At 41.5% G+C, this 21,243-nt stretch overlaps 3 protein-coding genes across 3 annotated transcripts; all 3 read left to right on the top strand.

Annotated features, from left to right (window-relative positions):
* Window positions 1-7,165: 7,165 nt before the first annotated feature.
* Window positions 7,166-8,086, top strand: LOC115373677 (free fatty acid receptor 2-like). Its single transcript, XM_030072175.1, has one exon. It carries the CDS (start codon window positions 7,166-7,168, stop codon window positions 8,084-8,086), a length of 921 nt encoding a protein of 306 aa, XP_029928035.1.
* A 6,835-nt stretch (window positions 8,087-14,921) lies between these two features.
* Window positions 14,922-15,854, top strand: LOC115373667 (free fatty acid receptor 2-like). The gene has a single exon (XM_030072161.1). It carries the CDS (start codon window positions 14,934-14,936, stop codon window positions 15,852-15,854), a length of 921 nt encoding a protein of 306 aa, XP_029928021.1. The 5' UTR covers window positions 14,922-14,933.
* Window positions 15,855-19,158: 3,304 nt separating this feature from the next.
* On the top strand, window positions 19,159-20,079 carry LOC115373666 (free fatty acid receptor 2-like). Its single transcript, XM_030072160.1, has one exon. The coding sequence runs from the start codon at window positions 19,159-19,161 to the stop codon at window positions 20,077-20,079; it is 921 nt and encodes a 306-aa protein (XP_029928020.1).
* The last annotated feature ends 1,164 nt before the right edge of the window (window positions 20,080-21,243 follow it).

Raw genomic sequence — 21,243 nt, 5'->3', positions numbered from 1 at the left:
CTTTGTGAAAGAGCTTTTTCTTTTTTCTTTTTTTTTTACTGATTGATTGAATCAAAATAACTCAGCAGACAACATCCAGACAAAAAATATTTCTTTCTTTTGTTTCAGCCTTCGAAACATTTCAGATAATACCCCACAAGAGGAAAGATACGAGAACCCACAAAGGTAAAGACAGTGTCTTTATTTTCCCCCGTCTTCTATATCTGAAGGTGTCCAGCAAGATCAAAAACACATTAGCCCCCAAAGGTGAAGAAAATGTTATTGGTAATAAAAACAAATGGACTATATGCTGGTATGACGTGCAGTATGATATGGTGTAATGAGATATTGTGTTCTCACATAAAAAGGAGATATTCAGGACATGTGAGTGCTTTTTTGTAAATGTCTTCCCCTATGAGATTACAAGAACGTGAGGACACACAAGCAACGTCCAGGCTTGAGACCACATACCTGAAGAAGGGTGAGGCGGACAGAGAATCAATAATCTATGAAATCGATAGTGTGGAAATGTCTCCAAGACCAGCTTCAGCTCAAGAGTACCAGAATAATCCATCAAGTCCCAAGAGACTGGCCAAAATGCAGCCAAAACCACAGGTACAGTGAAGCTGACTGATCCACACATACTGACACAAATATTTGAAACTGATATGATTTTTTTGAAAAGTAAATGGAAGAAATTAATTGAAAATTTACATCCAATTTACTGGCCACCAAAAAAGCTACCACTGACATTCAAGCTGTATTGGTCAAAAGAGGGAGTGGTGGCATACAGTGTACAGAGGTACAGAGCCCCCCTTGGGTCAACTGAGAAAAATTAATCCCTACTTTCTGTGCAGAAATCTATGGGCACAGTTTAGAAACCATGCTCTTGGATTCATAATCCGAGCCCTTGGATTACAAATCCATGCCCATGGACTTGTAAACTGTGTCCTTGGATTTGGGTGCAAGTCCATTGGCATAAATTCATTGTCTGAGGCTACAGTTTACAAATCTGTCCACGTAGCTGCGCGTGCATTAGCGAATCAGCCCAGCTGGCAAACACAAAGGTACAGATAATGTTCAGACCAACACTGCAATGCTGATCTGGACAGGGCAACTTGATAAAATCCCCATGTGCACATAAAATCCACATGGAAGATTCATTTCAAGGCACACAGTGACAGTCTATAGTACACTTTGGTTGCATAAGCATTTAGAGACTAAACCTTTGATTTCCCACAGGACATGCGCTGCAGCGTGGACAACATCTACCTAAACGACTGATGGCAGAGGACATCATCTACTGCGGTTAAGAAGTGTGCTCTTCAGGATCTTAGGCATCTGTGTACATGGCTTTAAGCAAATGGACTGGTAGATTAAATGCAGCCTCTACACACACTGCATGGACTGGGGAAGGTCTGGAATAAAACAGCCCTACAGACCTCTAAGTTCATGTTCAACAGCTGAGGGTCTCTCCGTATCGCATCATTATTTGGTAATAATGACCACACACTTTAAATGCGCAATCGACCAAAATATATTTGCTAATATTCGCCAGTCCAGTGGTGCACAGAGAACTGAGGGCTTTGCTTTGCGTATTTTTGTATGAAATAGATTTGCATACTTGCCACTATAAATAGGCTTTTAAAAAAAATAGCGAAACTAAAGGGCTGTGTATAACTTTTAGTCACACAAATATCAGTTGCATACAGAATATGCTTTAGGAGCTAATAAGTCGAGGGTAACTTACTCCAATTTACTGCCATTCAAAAACTGGAAAAACTATACATTGCTTCTTGTATGTATATTTGCTAAAATGACTGTTAATTGCTAAAAATTCAAATCTTAAACTATTTTTTGGGTCCACTTGTTGTTACCTTCAGTGGGCTGCATGATGCATAAGATGGTAAAACACAAAGATCCCTAGCACAGTTTAATTGTGAGCAAATTCTCAAGAAGGCATTGATCCTTCACATGTTTTACACGATCAGTTTAACCTGATGCCATCAGAAATGCGTTTTAGACTTCCTGTATGTAAAACCAACAGAAGGAGGTTTGGTTTCATCCCAGAAGCTATCAGACTGGTGAACAACCACAGTGTAAGAAATGGTCAGTTTACCAGCACAAAAATTGACAATTTTTAAATCTCACACTTGCACTTTATGGGCCCTATCTTGTGCCACCCGCTATCCGCTGCCACGACCCGCTACCCGCAAATTGCGGATTTAGGAACTTCCGCTATCCCTAAACGGTATCTTGCGCCACCCGCTACCCGCTATCCGTTATGCCGACTGCATCATTTGCGCCTGGAGGTGCGTCGTGGGCGTGTTTCATGCGCTATCCCTAAAGTTGCTATCTTGCGCACACTTTAGGGAAAGCGGATAGCGGGTGGTCCTGACCACCCGCTATCCCTAAAGTTTGGGCTGTTATGAGAGCGCGTCCAGGCGGCTTCAATGCGCGCCCCGACGGAGCCTCGCATCACACACGGTCGGACTGATACCGGGACGCCGCCGGAATGGACTGAGTATATTACTCATATAGACTGTTTAGAGGAAAGACTGTTTTAATTGGACACTTACGCCAGCACGTTTTATTGTTTTATTATAAGCCAGCAGCTGTGCTATATTTTTATTTTTAATATTTTATTTGCCCAATCTACCTTGTCAATAAATTAGTTTACACATAGTTCCACCTCTGCCTCTTGTGTGTGTGTGGTGTGACCCGGGGATTTTACTCAATCAGTACAACCTTGTGACACGTCCACTTGGACACATGTGGCTCCACCTCCCGAATTAACTCGCCTATAATATAATATATAATATGTATATAAAGCCAACTTGCTTTAGCCTCAGTAGAAGCCCTGAGAAAATCTACCTCCCTCTCTCCATCGCGGGTTTAGGATCTAGGGCCCTATCTTGTGCCACCCGCTATCCGCTGCCACGACCCGCTACCCGCAAATTGCGGATTTAGGAGCTTCCGCTATCCCTAAACGGTATCTTGTGCCACCCGCTACCCGCTATCCGTTATGCCGACTGCATCATTTGCGCCTGGAGGTGCGTCGTGGGCGTGTTTCATGCGCTATCCCTAAAGTTGCTATCTTGCGCACACACTTTAGGGAAAGCGGATAGCGGGTGGTCCTGACCACCCGCTATCCGCTTTCCCTAAAGTTTGGGCTGTTATGAGAGTGCGCCCAGGCGGCTTCAATGCGCGCCCCGACGGAGCCTCACCACGCACACGGTCGGACTGATACCGGGACGCCGCCGGAATGGACTGAGTAGGCTATATTACTCACATAGACTGTTTAGAGGAAAGACTGTTTTAATTGGACACTTACCCCAGCACGTTTTATTGTTTTATCATAAGCCAGCAGCTGTGCTATATTTTTATTATTATTTTAATATTTTATTTGCCCAATCTACCTTGTCAATAAATTAGTTTACACATAGTTCCACCTCTGCCTCTTGTGTGTGTGTGGTGTGTGACCCGGGGATTTTACTCAATCAGTACAACCTTGTGACACGTCCACTTGGACGCATAGCTCCATCTCCCGAATTAACTCGCCTATAATATAATATATAATATGTATATAAAGCCACCTTGCTTAGCCTCAGTATAAGCCCTGAGAAAATCTACCTCCCTCTCTCCATCGCGGGTTTAGGATTTAGGATTTAGGATAGCGCATCCTGCCCTTAAAGGCAATGGCACCTGGCACACTGATTGGTTTAACTGGCGTAACGCCCAAAACACGCCTATACATAATATAGCGGGTAGCGGAGGTGTTTTGCGGATAGCGGGAGGTGCACAAGATAGCAATTTTACGGGGGAACGCCTCTTCCTAAATCCTAAATCCGCAAATAGCGGGTTTAGGGAGTCTGGCGCAAGATAGGGCCCTTAGGATTTAGGATAGCGCATCCTGCCCTTAAAGGCAATGGCACGTGGCACACTGATTGGTTTAACTGGCGTAACGCCCAAAACACACCTATGCATAATATAGCGGGTAGCGGAGGTGTTTTGCGGATAGCGGGAGGTGCACAAGATAGCAACTTTTACGGGGGAACGCCTCTTCCTAAATCCTAAATCCGCAAATAGCGGGTTTAGGGAGTCTGGCGCAAGATAGGGCCCTATGTCTTTTGCACTTTTATGTCCTTTAAATCCTATGTCTCTTATATCTTGTCTGATATCCTGCACGTTTATGTTTTATATCTGTCATGATGTAAATTTAAATTCCCCCTTCAGGGATTAATAAAGTATATTGAATTGAATAAGATGTAAGTGGCGTAGCTGCAGGCTGAAGAGCAAGCACTCCCTTGGGAGAAAAAAAAAAAAAGAAAAGTGTTTCCTTTTTTCCATGCTGCCAGTCTCAGCCAGTCATTGACCTTGACCAAGCTGACAATCACAGCCACTCACACCAAACATGAAGCAAGCTGTGTAGCAGAATTTCCATGTGGATTTACAGAAATTTTAGCAAAAGCACATGTAGGCCAAGTATTCACAAGATGGAATTACCTACGGGCAGCACAATTTCACATACCAGTTTTCCATATTAAAAAAAAAAAAATAGAACAGCAGTGCATTGAATTGAGTTAACCTTGACTTCCAGGCTCTAAAGCAGATTCTGCACACTAGCAGACATTTGTGTGGGACATCACTGTTGACAGTAAGTCAGTATGCAGCCAATGTGGTATGACGTGTGTGAAGCAAATAATGCAGGACAGTTGCTGCAGCCACTGTGTGCCAAATGGGTTTCAAATCATTAACGGTCTGCGGACTGTGGTAAACACTGCCATGCTGTGTAGGGCTTGGGCTGCAACTGCCTGGTGTTTTATTTGATGGCAGCAAGCTTACAGCATTTTGTAACTGTTATCTGTTAATTAGGGAGCTAAATATACAATGTGTGGATCTCTCTCTCTCTCTGTCTGTTGTCCTCATTGAACTTGTTTTGGTCTTGCACCTTTAGTAGTTTTTAGTGGATATACACACACATATATATATCTATATATATATATAGATATATCTATATATATATAGATATATAGATATATATAGATATATGTGTATATATATATATATATATATATATATATAGATAGATAGATAGATAGATAGATAGATAGATATATATCTATATCTATCTATCTATCTATCTATCTATCTATCTATCTATCTATCTATATCTATCTATCTATCTATCTATCTATATATATATATATATATATATATACATATATATATATATGTGTGTGTGTGTGTGTGTGTGTGTGTGTGTGTGTATTTGCATGCTGCCCACCACCATCTTTGGTGGAGGTACAGGAAGGAAATTGTTGTCAGTCTTCTCAACATGACTATTAATAAGACAAAAAAAAAAAATCCCCAGAACCTCGTCATGTTCCTTGAAATTGCAGCATTGTGTAGTGGCGTCTCAAAGACGTCAAAGACAGAACAAGCTGGCTTTGTGCAAAATGTTTGCTATGATTAGATGCAGGTTGGAAAGAAAATTTCCCTCTTGTTACGTCATTAAATTCATCCAGAACTTTCAAAGTCATGATACAAGCCCAAGTCATGATTTTCATTGTCTGGTTCTCCAACAGAAATAATTAAACTGAAGTTGCATTCAGGTTGCACCAAGTAAAGCATGCCTTAAATATGATAAGCCATAGGTGTGAAAAGGTAGCTGGCTCAACAGTGCACAGGATTCCCAGTGGTTACTGATAACTGTTGTGAATTTAAATGTCTAGTGATGTCGCGCATTCCTTCAAACCAGAATGTCCCCAACAGGGAATCCCTGTAAACTTATACAAACTTATCATCATAGAAGTATAAAACAATGTGAACAGATATTCACCATGTTGTTTTCAAGCATTTTTGTGCTGTGACTATTTGATTTTTGCTCACCTATTGTCAAGAAATTCAAACTTGACTTTTTAAATTCTGATTTGTGAACCAGAGTTGAAAGTACATTTATAGTGCCCACATAGGTTACATGTGTACTTTTTTTTCCTTCCAATATTACATTTTTCAATTTACACCTTTTGCTGAGGAGTAAAACATGTCAGACTGCTTTAGTAGGCCTAATGATGCCACATTGGCAAGAATTGTCAGAAACTAGATTGCTAATGGAAAAAATAATGTGTGTAGCCTATTTGAGCTTGTTGTGTAGGCGTAACTTTGCCTGCATGCACGGCCATGGCCTTATGCAATCAAGCCAAATTATAATGCTGACAATATAACATCATATCAGCAGAGATCTGGAGGGAGGAGACATTTTCCTGAGGTGCTTTTTCCTCAAGAGACAACACTACGGTTTTGCATTTTAGTTAATACTAACTGAATGGTACATAAGATGACTATATCACTGTGTCATACTGTCCTCTAATTTGACTAGGTGCAGCCTCGTGTTTACAGCATATCAGCTCAGCTCAGCAGAGATGGTACGTGTAGAAGAGTTATAAACTGACAGTGTTTGATCAAAGGCACAACAAAGCACACAGCTTGGAGCTCGGGTTGGTTTCTGTTAGACCTTGGCCTTTTTTTAAATCTTCTGCTGGGTGAGTAAATGTATGTTTACCTTACATGTACTAAAACTGACATTCCACATCTGTTTTTTGATGGCTGGTGATATTCTGTAGCTTGAGTCCTGTTTGTTTGAACAAGCTTTGTTTCTTTCTCATGCTGTAGAGGCAATTCTGGCTTGAGAGTAAACTAGTTTATGGCTCAGGTGAAACTGGAATACATGGTTTTGTTCTCCGGTCATAGTCCTGAAAAGCAGGTACTAAATAGTTTTAACTCAGAGAAAGCTGCAGTATGTATTTACAGTAAAAAGTTATAATATAGCCAAAAACCCAGGACACTGATGACAGTTAAATTTGATTTAAGAGGATTTGGTTATGAATGTTCCACATTTCATACGACTCTGGGGACCGGCAGTCTTGTGGTACTCTTTCCACACTAGACTCCTCCATCCAGGGGGCATAATCTCAAAATAAGTTTAGAATAAATTGTTTGGTGCCTAATGGCCATGTAAAAGATTTGAAATGTCATCAACAATTATGCTCCCCAATACCTGCTTAAAATGATGTTACTGGATTCCAAACATTATTCCTTCACAATGTTAATGAACTCATTTTCAGAATTATGTTGCTGCATTTCATTCTCATCGTTTATTCTTTGCTTCTCTTGTTCTAGAACCATGATAACCACAGTGGTGAGGAGTGAGGTGATCCTCACAGTCTACATTGTGACCTTTCTGATAGGCCTACCTGCAAACATCCTGGCACTGTATGCCTTCAGCGTCAAGATCCACACCAAGCCAGGGCCAACAGACATTCTGCTACTCAATCTGACTGTCTCAGACCTTCTCTTCTTGATCATCCTTCCTTTGAAAATGCACGAGGCTGCGTCTCAGATGCAGTGGGACTTGCCGCGCTTCCTGTGCTCCATCACCTCCTTCATCTTCTTCTCTACGATCTACACCAGCTCCTTGCTCCTGATGGCAGTTAGCGTGGTGCGCTACATAGGCATTGCATTCCCTGTCTCCTACCATCAGCTGCAAAAGCCTGCATACCCTATAGTGGCCAGTGTTGTCATCTGGATAATCTCTGCAGTGCACTGCAGCATTGTCTTTGCCACCCAACACCACCCGGCTCTATCCAGACAAAACTCCACTGTGTGCTACGAGAAATTCACGCCTCAGCAGTTGAAGATCCTCCTCCCAGTGCGTTTGGAGTTTTTTGTAGTCCTCTGTGTTGTGCCTCTCCTCGTCTGTGTTTTCTGCTACCTGCGCAGCATCTCAATCCTCTACAGCCGCCCCCGGATATCTGTGGCACAGAAGCGAAAGGCCATTGGCATGGCCTTGGGGACTCTGGCTGTGTTCCTGGTTTGTGTGCTGCCGTATAACATCTCACATTTGGTGGGCTTCATCGAGGGTGACAGCCCAGCATGGAGGTACTACACCTTGCTGCTGAGCACCTTCAACACCTGTCTTGACCCCATCATTTTCTACTTCTCCTCCTCCATGTTCCACTTGACCAGTAAAAAGTCAGTTTTCAAGATGTGCGGACTGAACATGCTGACATTGCAAAGACGTGTCACAAACAGTAGTGAGGAGTAAGATATTTGGTTTCCAGGACGTCTCCATTTAACTTGTAAGGTGAATGACTGACTGATAGCTTTCATTAGGACATACCTGAAAAACCTCAATATGTTTTTACTGTATAATCATGAAATTAAAGCAAAGATTTGTACTGTACCAGCTGTTAGCAAAGATTGCTGTAACCTTGGTCCTTTACGAGATTTGACATTTTCTACCCACTTGTTGGTTGTGACAGTTATAAGCTCTTGCTATGTCATTAAATTCATCCAGAGTTTAATGACATAGCAGTGATGATACAAACCCATGTCATGATTTTCATTGTCTGGTTCTCCAACAGAAATAATTAAACTGAGGTTGCATTCAGGTTGCACCAAGTAAAGCATGCCCTAAATATAATAACTGTTGTGAATTTAAATTGTCTAGTGATGTCTCACATTGTATCAAACCAGAATGTCCCCAATAGGGAATCCCCGTAAACTATTGTCGAGAAATTCAAACTTGATTTGTTCAATTCTGATTTGTGAACCAGAGTTCATAGTACACGTATAGTGCCCACATAGGTTACATGCGTACTTTTTCCATCCAATATTACATTTTTCAATTCACACCTTTTGCTGAGGAGTAAAACATGTCAGACTGCTTTAGTAGTGATACCACATTGGCAAGAATTGTCAGAAGCTAGATTGCTAATGGAAAAAATAATGTATGTAACCTATTTGAGCTTGTTATGTTGGCATAATTTTGCCTGCATGCAAAGCATGTGCGTGCTCAGTGAGACCCCAGGTGGTGCTCACACACCTGCCTTTTGTACCTCTGAGTAGATGAGTGCCCTGTTTGTAAGATACTTTTTTCTGTTTCTTTATCTAATTTTATATTTTTGTTTTAAATGTGGCCCATGGTATCAATTTTCAATTAAAAGCATACTGTACTGTGTGACAACTGTATTTGAGTTGTAATTCTGCAAGACCACACCAGCCCCTGCCCCTCCCTGTCGGACTTCCCTTGGCACAGCATCCACAGCTGAACTGCAGAGCGTCCTGCAGAGCCGCAGCCTCGTCTCTCCCTGACCTGCCTTCACCGGTGACAGCCAGTTAATGATAGTGTTTGCCCAAAGCCCCGTCATTGTTTTTCACTCTTGTGAAATTAAACCACTCTTAAAATATCTCACTACAGCCAGCCTAACTTAGGCAATATCCTACCATGAACTTGAATAATAAGCATGCTTGTCTGCTGTAAGATAGTCAGTCAAAATGAGTGAACTCTGGTTGGTGTGTTAGTTCCTTTGTCACTGAAACAAATATATGAATCATGAGGTTAATGTTTTCTTTATTTTCGCCTGTTCTTGTGATAGATGTAGAAACAATATATATATATTTTTTTAAATATTATTACAGGGACTTTCTATGTCTTTGAGACTCAGGAAATTCAGGAAATTGCTTATCTACCTACAGTATCAGTATAATATCTACAATATCACTATAGGAACATATTATGTTTAAGTGATCGGCTACAAGAAGGCAGAGACGATTTGTGAAATTTGTGGTCCTTCTGTATTTCCAGGAACTTGCCAGGAACAACTCAAGTGGCTGTGAAACCAGTGATAGCAATTTCACACCTACTGAAACCAGTCTCTGCAATGTAGCATTATCTTTTTTCAAATGCAACTAAAACTGGGACTGACAAGTAGTTTGAGGACTGTACAAGTATTTTAGTATGTAATTGCTGGATCTGTCCTTTGGGCATAACATTATGTTTTCTGGGCTAAATTACCAGTTACTTTCAACTTGTATGTGAGCAGAAATTTGACATATTCACTTAACAGTTTTTTGATCGGCCTGCACTTCTACTTTAGGTGCACCTAGGTTGTAATGAAACAATTGCACTCTTGGGCTGTGGGATATTGTGTTAAATTGCCTTGCATTTGGGTGGATGTTCAGGGATGTTGTATATCACTGATTCTTGAGAATTTGGATAAATCATGTCCCACTAAGAAAAATGCTATTTCTGCTGGAAATTTACAACATTTTAATGAAAAAAAAAAGAATCAAGGGCATAATCAGGGGGTCCGTTGCACATTTGTAAGGTTCTTTTATAGGTTTATTTTTAATTTTTTATTAATTTAATGATTATATGTTGGCCCATACCCTACAAAACCAGTTGTCCTCGGATAGGAGATAATCATTTCAACTTGATTAAAACAACAAAAAGTAATAATTTCATTGAATAATATCTTTACCACATGAAAGAGTACATCATAATATGTATTAAAAACTACAAACGATGGGTTTTGAACAATATTTACTATTATTTTGTGGTTGCTCAAAATGTGTCCCAGATATTCGTCACCACCGTCAGATATTTATTTAAAAAATAATAATAAAAAAACTACAAGGTCAATTACATTCCTGAGGATTCCTTTTCAAACCTTCAGCTCTACTGCATGCTTCAAGACCACTCAGGCTCCTGGAGGTTTTCTATTTTCTCTTAAATCTCTTCATATTTTTGGACACTGCTACTGTCACAACCATAAATTGTCAACACTGCCAACTTCTGTATAAAAAATATTAAATTAGATTATGGAATAAATGTATACTTTTTAAGAAGAGGTCTGATGCAGGTAGCAACAGGGGGAAAACAAGCTGGCTAATATGAACAACTCATGCTTATCATGTGAAAGAGTAGGTTTTTGTCACCACCGTCAGACCTCACCACCGTCAGGTTTTCTGTCTGACGGTGATGACTGAAGTCTGACAAATGCTTATAACAAGCTCATGATTGTTATTTTTTGTACCAAACAGTTAAATAAAGTTGTTAAGCAAGAAGCCATTGACTTGAGTGGTATAAATTTTGGAAATGTATGTTTTAATGAGGCGACTGTCACCACCGTCAGATTAGTGTCACCACCGTCAGAGGCAGTTATATTGGTTTTAAATGAATATGTTTACAATATGTTTCTTTGGTGCTGTTGAGTTACCGTATTTCACCAATTAATCGCCCGGCCGCAAATAGCCGCCTGGTTCTTATAAACGCCTGGGGTCTGCACGCATTTTGCGTATTAAACGCCCACCCGAATAACCGCCGGGGCGATTATTTGCATTATATGTAGGTAACCCAAAGTAAGGCTATTCACCTTATTTTTGCAGAAGTAAACAGTTAGCCGCACAATAACAGTGCGGCACCTCCGTTTTCTGTCAAAATAAGAGCGCTAGCTAACGTTAGAACAAAAGGGTGTACCGTAATATTAAATCGACCGACTGAAAATATGTTGGACAGTAGCTGTCATCACGATAATGACCTGGTGCAAAAATAAATAAAGGCCTGCAGCGAATAGCCGCCTGGTTCTTTTAAACGCCCGGGGTCCAAGTCGATTTTGCATATTAAACGCCCGGGCGATTAATTGGTGAAATACGGTATTAACATAATAGTCTCTTTAATACAAAAATATGTTTTTCAAATTAAAAACAAAAAACAAAGTAGCCTAATAACTGGAAAAACCTATTTTATGAAAAAAATGCAAAATGAGGAGGTTGCACTGGTACATTGCTGAACAGCCAAGACCTTGCCCTATAATGATATACCTTCAGATTTTGTAATTTAACGCATTTTTTTTTTCAAAATTATCAGTGATATAATTTTATATTTTATAAATAATTATGAGAAGGGTGCCCTATTTCTTCACTTGAGCACCTGCCCCCCCAAATGTCTGTCCACGGCCCTGATGGAAGGCCATGGCCTTATGCAATCAAGTCTAATTATAATGCTGAGAATAAAACCTAATATCAGCAGAGATCTGGAGGGAGTAGATGTTTTCCTGAGGTGCTTTTTCCTCTAGAAACAATGCTATTGTTTTGCATTTTAGTTAATACATACTGAATGGTACATTAGATGACTATATTAATGTCTCATACTGCTGTGCTAATTTGACTAGGTGCAGCCTCATTTTTATAGCGTAACAGCTCAGCTGAGACGTTAAACTGACTGTGTTCGATCAAAGGCACAACAAAGCCCACAGCTTGGAGCTCGGGTTGATTTCTTTTAGACCTTGGCCTTTTTTTTTTAAATCTTCTGCTGGGTGAGTAAATGTATGTTTCTTAGATGTATTGAAACTAATATTCCACATCTGTGTTTTTGCTGGCTGGTGATATTCTGCAGCTTCATTCCTGTTTGTTTGAACAAGCTTTGTTTCTTTTTCATGCTGTAGAGGCAATTCTGGCTTGAGAGTAAAGTAGTTTATGGCTCAGGTGAAACTGGAATACATGGTTTTGTTAGAGAAAGCTGCAGTGTGTCTAGAGTCAAAATTTATAATATAGCCAAAAACCTGGGGCACTGATAGCAGTTAAATTTGATTTAAGAGGATTTGGTTATGAATGTTCCACATTTCATACGACTCTGGGATCCGGCAGTCTCATGGTACTCTTTCCACACTAGACTCCTGCATCCAGGGGGCATAATCTAAAATTAACCCTATAAAGCCATTTGTATCATATATGATGCACGTTATCAGTTCACACATTCCGTTTTCAGTTTAATCAATACTTGACCAAAATACTGTTTTATACCTTTGAACACTTCCCCTGTTCACCCTGGACCATACCAGTGGCACTTCAAGTACATATCATATATCATACAACAGAAAGATCATGTAATAATATATTTTTTGATTTATATAAAAAATATATTATTACACGATCTTTTAATTTTTATATTTATATATATATATATATAACTATCTATCTATCTATCTATATATATATATGTATATATATATATATATATATATATATATATATATATATATATATATATAGTTATATATATATAGTTATATATATAGATAGTTATATATATATAGTTATATATATAGATATATAGTTTATAGTTATATATATATAGTTATATAGTTATATATAGTCCCTCCAGTGTGTCCTGGGTCTTCCCTGGGGCCTCCTCCCAGTGGGGCATGCCCGGAACACCTCCCCAGGGAGGCGTCCAGGGGGCATCTGGAACAGATGCCCGAGCCACCTCAATTGGTTCCTCTCGATGCGGAGGAGCAGTGGCTCTACTCCGAGCTCCTCACCCTATCTCTAATGGAACGCCCGGCCACCCTGCGAAGGAAACTCATTTCGGCCGCTTGTATCCGCGATCTTGTCCTTTCAGTCATTACCCATAGCTCATGGCCATAGGTGAGGGTAGGAACGTAGATCGACTGGTAAATCGAGAGCCTCGCCTTTCGGCTCAGCTCCTTCTTCACCACGATGGATCGGTACACCGACCGCATTACTGTGGAGGCCGCACCGATCCGCCTGTCAATCTCACGCTCCATCCTTCCCTCACTCGTGAACAAGACCCCGAGATACTTGAACTCCTCCACTTGAGGCAGGACTTCTCCACCAACCGGGAGAGGGCATGCCACCTTTTTCCGGTCGAGAACCATGGCCTCGGACTTGGAGGTGCTGAATGCCTGCTGAAGGTCCTGCCTCGAAGGAGCCAACAGGACAACATCATCTGCAAAAAGTGGCGATGAAATCCTGTGACTCCCAAACAGGACTCCCTCTGGCCCGCGGCTGCGCCTAGAAATTCTGTCCATAAAGATTATGAACAGAACCGGTGATAAAGGGCAGCCCTGCCGGAGTCCAACATGCACTGGGAATAGGTCCGACTTATTGCCGGCAATGCGAACCATGCTCCTGCTCCGGTCGTACAGGGACCGAACAACCCTTTACAAAGGGCCTCGGACCCCATACTCCCGGAGCACCCCCCAAAGGGCACCACGAGGGACACGGTCGAATGCCTTCTCCAGATCCACAAAAGACATGTGGACTGGTTGGGCAAACTCCCATGAACCCTCGAGCACCTCAGCTCGAGGGTGACAGCTCAGCCCCCTCGTCACCCAAGTGTCCAAGACATGTGGCCGGAGATCAGACGAAATGACAACAAAGTCGATCATCGACCTTCGGCCTAGGGTGTCCTGGTGCCACGTGCACTTATGGACACCCCTATGCTTGCATAGGGGTGCATGGTGTTCGTTATGGACAAACTTTGACTAGCACAGAAGTCCAATAACAGAACACCACTCGGGTTCAGATCAGGGATGCCGTTCCTCCCAATCACCCCACTCCAGGTGTCACTGTCGCTGCCCACATGAGCGTTGAAGTCCCCCAGTAGAACAATGGAGTCCCCAGTAGGAGCACTATCTAGTACCCCTCCCAGGTACTCCAAGAAGGCCGGGTACTCTAAATTGCCATTTGGCCCATAGGCACAAACAACAGTGAGAGCCCTCTCCCCAACCCGAAGGCGCAGAGAGGCGACCCTCTCGTTCACCGGGGTAAACCCCAACACATGGCGGCTAAGCTGGGGGGCTATGAGCAAGCCCACACCTGCTCACCGCCTCTCACCAAGGGCAACTCCAGAGTAGTGGAGGGTCCAGCCCCTCTCGAGGAGCTGGGTTCCAGAGCCAGAGATTCCATGTCCCCATCGCCAGCCGTTGTGTCCGGGGATTGGGTTGCCGAGGCCCCCAGCTTTGACTGCCGCCCGATCCACATAGCACCGACCCTATATGTATATATATATATATATATTGTTATAGGACTAAATAAAGGGTTCAGTTTCAAAAAATTGGAATTTTCTGCCAATTCTTTCATAGGTCAGGCTTTATAGGGTTAAGTTCAGAATAAATTGTTTGGTGCCTAATGGCCATGTAAAAGATTTGAAACATCATCAACAATTATGCTCCCCAAAACCTGCTTTAAATTATATTACTGGACTTCAAACATTATTCCTTCACAATGTTAATGAACTAATTTTCAGAATTGTGTTGCTGCATTTCATTCTCATCATTTATTCTTTTCTTCTCTTGTCTAGAGCCATGATGACCACAGTAGTGAGGAGTGAGGTGATCCTCACAGTCTACTTCGTGACCTTTCTGATAGGCCTACCTGCAAACGTCCTGGCACTGTATGCCTTCAGCGTCAAGATCCACACCAAGCCAGTGCCAACTGACATTCTGCTACTCAATCTGACCGTCTCAGACCTTCTGTTCTTGATCTTCCTTCCTTTGAAGATGCACGAGGCTGTGTCTCAGATGCAGTGGGACTTGCCACACTTCCTGTGCTCCATCACCTCCTTCATCTTCTTCTCTACGATCTACACCAGCTCCTTGCTCCTGATGGCAGTTAGCGTGGTGCGCTACATAGGCATTGCATTCCCAGTCTCCTACCATCAGCTGCAAAAGCCTGCATACCCTATAGTGGCCAGTGTTGTCATCTGGATAATCTCTGCAGTGCACTGCAGCGCTATTTTCGCCACCCAACACCACCCGGCTCTATCCGGACAAAACTCCACTGTGTGCTACCAGAAATTTACGCCTGGGCAATTGAAGATCCTCCTCCCGATGCGTTTGGAGATTTTTGTAGTCCTCTGTGTTGTGCCTCTTCTCGTCTGTGTTTTCTGCTACCTGCGCAGCATCTCAATCCTCTACAGCCGCCCCCTGATATCTATGGCACAGAAGCGAAAGGCCATCGGCATGGCCCTGGGGACTCTAGCTGTGTTCCTGGTTTGTGTGCTGCCGTTTAACATCTCTCATTTGGTGGGCTTCATCGAGGGTGACAGCCCAACATGGAGGCACTACGTCTTGCTGCTGAGCACCTTCAACACCTGTCTTGACCCCATCATTTTCTACTTCTCCTCCTCCGTGTTCCACTTGACCAGTAAAAAGTCAGTTTTCAAGATGTGCGGACTGAACATGCTGACATTGCAAAGACGTGCCGCAAGCAATAGTGAGGAGTAAGATATTTGGTTTCCAGGAGGTCTCCATTTAACTTGTAAGGTGAATGACTGACTGATAGCTTTCATTAGGACATACTTGAAAAAATGTTTTTACTGTATAATCATGAAATTAAAGCAAAGATTTGTACTGTACCGGCTGTTAACAAAGATTGCTGTAACCTTGGTCCTTTACGAGATTTGACATTTTCTACCCACTTGTAGTTTGTGACAGTTATAAGCTCTTGCTATGTCATTAAATTCATCCAGAGTTTAATGACGTAGCAATGATGATACAAGCCCATGTCATGATTTTCATTGTCTGGTTCTCCAACAGAAATAATTAAACTGATGTTGCATTCAGGTTGCACCAAGTAAAGCATGCCCTAAATATAGTAACTGTTGTGAATTTAAATTGTCTAGTGATGTCTCACATTGCATCAAACCAGAATGTCCCCAATAGGGAATCCCCGTAAACTTCCACAAAGTTGTCATCATAGAAGTATTAAACAATGTGAACGCATATTCACCATGTCGTTTTCAGCCATTTTTGTGCTGTAACTATTTTATTTTTTCTCATCTATTGTCGAGAAATTCAAACTTGATTTGTTCAATTCTGATTTGTGAACCAGAGTTCATAGTACACGTATAGTGCCCACATAGGTTACATGCATACTTTTTTCCATCCAATATTACATTTTTCAATTCACACCTTTTGTTGAGGAATAAAACATGTCAGACTTCTTTAGTAGTGATACCACATTGGCAAGAATTGTCAGAAACTAGATTGCTAATGGAAAAAATAATGTATGTAACCTATTTGAGCTTGTTATGTTGGCATAATTTTGCCTGCATGCAAAGCATGGGCGTGCTCAGATAGACCCCAGGTGGTGCTCACACACCTGCCCTTTGTACCTCTGAGTAGATGAGTGCCCTTTTTGCAAAAGATACTTTTTTCTGTTTCTTTATCTAATTTTATATTTTTGTTTTAAATGTGGCTCATGGTATCAATTTTCAATTAAAGGCATACTGTACTGTGTGACAACTGTATTTGAGTTGTAATTCTGCAAGACCACACCAGCCCCTGCCCCTCCCTGTCGGACTTCCCTTGGCACAGCATCCACAGCTGAACTGCAGAGCGTCCTGCAGAGCCGCAGCCTCGTCTCTCCCTGACCTGCCTTCACCGGTGACAGCCAGTTAATGATAGTGTTTGCCCAAAGCCCTGTCATTGTTTTTCACTCTTGTGAAATTAAACCACTCTTAAAATATCTAAATACAGCCAGACTAACGTAGGCAATATCCTACCATGAACTTGAATAATAAGCCTGCTTGTCTGCCGTAAGATAGTCAGTCAAAATGAGTGAACTCTGGTTGGTGTGTTAGTTCCTTTGTCACTCATATATGAATCATGAGGTTAATGTTTTCTTTATTTTCGCTTGTTCTTGTGATAGATGTAGAAATAATATTTTTATAACATTATTACAGGGACTTTCTATGTCTTTGAAACTCAGGAAATTGCTTATCTCCTACAGTATCAGTATAATATCTACAATATCACTATAGGTAACAGGTAACTGAGACTATATTGCACCTTGTTTGTTATATATGGGATCCTACAATATTCCTCTCCCATAAGAACTTACAGTGAGCAAGTAACCATACTGCAAATCACACTTCTCTCTCTCTCTCTCTCTCTCTCTCTCTCTCTCTCTCTCTCTCTCTCTCTCTCTCTCTCTCTCTCTCTCTCTCTCTCTAATTGTATCAGTGAGAAGTGTTCTTTAACATAGTTTTTTTTGGCTGAATAGGAACTTGCATATTTGTGCATTTAAGTGATAGGCTACAAGAAGGCAGAGACAATTTGTGAAATTTGTCGTCCTTCTGTATTTCCAGGAACTTGCCAGGCTACACAAATAAACAACTCAAGTGGCTGTGCAACCAGTGATAGCAATTTCACACACCTACTGAAACCAGTCTCTGCAATGTAGCATTATCTTTTTTCAAATGCAACTAAAACTGAGACTGACAAGTAGTTTGAGGATTGTACAAGTAGTTTTATTATGTAATTGCTGGATCTGTCCTTTGGGCATAACATTATGATTTCTGGGCTAAATTACCAGTTACTTTCAACTTGTATGTGAGCAGAGATTTGATGTAACTTAACAGTTTTTTGATCGGCCTGCACCTCTTGTTTATGTGCACCTCGGTTGTAATGAAACAATTGCACTCTTGGGCTGTGGGATCTTGTGTTAAACTGCCTTAAATTTGGGTGGATGTTCAGGGATGTTGTTTATAATTTTATATCTTATAAATAATTATGGGAAGGGTGCCCTATTTCTTCACTTGAGCACCTGCCCCTCAAAATGTCTGTCCATGGCCCTGATGGAAGGCCATGGCCTTATGCAATCAAGTCTAATTATAATGCTGAGAATAAAACCTAATATCAGCAGAGATCTGGAGGGAGTAGATGTTTTCTTGAGGTGCTTTTTCCTCCAGAAACAATGCTATGGTTTTGCATTTTAGTTAATACAAACTGAATGGTACATTAGATGACTATATTAATGTCTCATACTGTGCTAATTTGACTAGGTGCAGCCTCATTTTTATAGCGTAACAGCTCAGCTGAGATGCTGTGAACTGACAGTGTTTGATCAAAGGTACAACAAAGCCCACAGCTTGGAGCTCGGGTTGATTTCTATTCGACCTTGGCCTTTTTTAAAATCTTGTGTTGGGTGAGTAAATGTATGTTTACCTTACATGTATTAAAACTGACATTCCACATCTGTTTTTTTTTCTTGCTGGTGATATGCTGCAACTTGAGTTCTGTTTGTTTGAACAAGCTTTGATTTCTTTTTTCATGCTGTAGAGGCAATTCTGGCTTGAGAGTAAAGTAGTTTATGGCTCAGGTGAAACTGGAGTACATGGTTTTGTTAGAGAAAGCTGCAGTACGTATCTAGAGTCAAAATTTATAATATAGCCAAAAACCTGGGGTACTGATGACAGTTAAATTTGATTTAAGAGGATTTGGTTATGAATGTTCCACATTTCATACGACTCTGGGGACCGACAGTCTTGTGGTACTCTTTCCACACTAGACTCCTGCATCCAGGGGGCATAATCTCAAAACAAGTTCAGAATAAATTGTTTGGTGCCTAATGGCCATGTAAAAGATTTGAAATATTATCAGCAATTATGCTCCCCAATACCTGCTTTAAATGATATTACTGGACTCCAAACATTATTCCTTCACAATGTTAATGAACTCATTTTCAGAATTATGTTGCTGCATTTCATTCTCATCGTTTATTCTTTGCTTCTCTTGTTCTAGAACCATGATAACCACAGTGGTGAGGAGTGAGGTGATCCTCACAGTCTACATTGTGACCTTTCTGATAGGCCTACCTGCAAACATCCTGGCACTGTATGCCTTCAGCGTCAAGATCCACACCAAGCCAGGGCCAACAGACATTCTGCTACTCAATCTGACCGTCTCAGACCTTCTCTTCTTGATCATCCTTCCTTTGAAGATGCACGAGGCTGCGTCTCAGATGCAGTGGGACTTGCCGCGCTTCCTGTGCTCCATCACCTCCTTCATCTTCTTCTCTACGATCTACACCAGCTCCTTGCTCCTGATGGCAGTTAGCGTGGTGCGCTACATAGGCATTGCATTCCCTGTCTCCTACCATCAGCTGCAAAAGCCTGCATACCCTATAGTGGCCAGTGTTGTCATCTGGATAATCTCTGCAGTGCACTGCAGCACTGTTTTCGCCACCCAACACCACCCGGCTCTATCCAGACAAAACTCCACTGTGTGCTACGAGAAATTCACGCCTCAGCAGTTGAAGATCGTCCTCCCAGTGCGTTTGGAGTTATTCATAGTCCTCTGTGTTGTGCCTCTCCTCGTCTGTGTTTTCTGCTACCTGCGCAGCATCTCAATCCTCTACAGTCGCCCCCTGATATCTATGGCACAGAAGCGAAAGGCCATCGGCATGGCCTTGGGAACTCTGGCTGTGTTCCTGGCTTGTGTGCTGCCGTATAACATCTCTCATTTGGTGGGCTTCATCGAGGGTGACAGCCCAACATGGAGGTACTACGTCTTGCTGCTGAGCACCTTCAACACCTGTCTTGACCCCATCATTTTCTACTTCTCCTCCTCCATGTTCCACTTGACCAGTAAAAAGTCAGTTTTCAAGATGTGCGGACTGAACATGCTGACATTGCAAAGACGTGTCACAAACAGTAGTGAGGAGTAAGATATTTGGTTTCCAGGAGGTCTCCATTTAACTTGTAAGGTGAATGACTGACTGATAGCTTTCATTAGGACATACTTGAAAAACTTCTATATGTTTTTTACTGTATAATCATGAAATTAAAGCAAAGATTAGTACTGTACCAGCTGTTAACAAAGATTGCTGTAACCTTGGTCTTTTACGAGATTTGACATTTTCTACCCACTTGTAGGTTGTGACAGTTATAAGCTCTTGCTATATCATTAAATTCATTCAGAGTTTAATGACATAGCAGTGATGATACAAACCCATGTCATGATTTTCATTGTCTGGTTCTCCAACAGAAATAATTAAACTGATGTTGCATTCAGGTTGCACCAAGTAAAGCATGCCCTAAATATAATAACTGTTGAGAATTTAAATTGTCTAGTGATGTATCCGTAAACTTCCACAAAGTTGTCATCATAGAAGTATAAAACAATGTGAACGGATATTCACTGTGTCATTTTCAAGCATTTTGTGCTGTGACCATTTGAATTTTGCTCACCCACTATAAAGCTTTAGCATATTGTTGAGAAATTCATACTTAATTAGTTCAATTCTGATTTGTGAACCAGAGTTGAAAGTACATGTACAGTGCCCACATAGGTTACGTGTGTACTTTTTTCCATCCAGTGTTAAATTCTTCAATTCACACCTTTTGCTGAGGAGTAAAACATGTCAGACTGCTTTAGTAGTGATACCACATTGGCAAGAATTGTCAGAAACTAGATTGCTAATGGAAAAAATAATGTATGTAGCCTATTTGAGCTTGTTATGTTGGCATAATTTTGCCTGCATGCAAAGCATGGGCGTGCTCAGATAGACCCCAGGTGGTGCTCACACACCTGCCCTTTGTACCTCTGAGTAGATGAGTGCCGTTTTTGCAAAAGATACTTTTTTCTGTTTCTTTATCTAATTTTATATTTTTGTTTTAAATGTGGCCCATGCTATCAGTTTTCAATTAAAGGCATACTGTACTGTGTGACAACTGTATTTGAGTTGTAATTCTGCAAGACCACACCAGCCCCTGCCCCTCCCTGTCGGACTTCCCTTGGCACAGCATCCACAGCTGAACTGCAGAGCGTCCTGCAGAGCCGCAGCCTCGTCTCTCCCTGACCTGCCTTCACCGGTGACAGCCAGTTAACG

Source organism: Myripristis murdjan, chromosome 16, assembly GCF_902150065.1.
Source record: "Myripristis murdjan chromosome 16, fMyrMur1.1, whole genome shotgun sequence".
Classification (NCBI taxonomy): Eukaryota; Metazoa; Chordata; class Actinopteri; order Holocentriformes; family Holocentridae; genus Myripristis; species Myripristis murdjan.
Note: the sequence above shows the minus strand (reverse complement) of the source record. Positions and strands in the feature narration are given on the sequence as shown.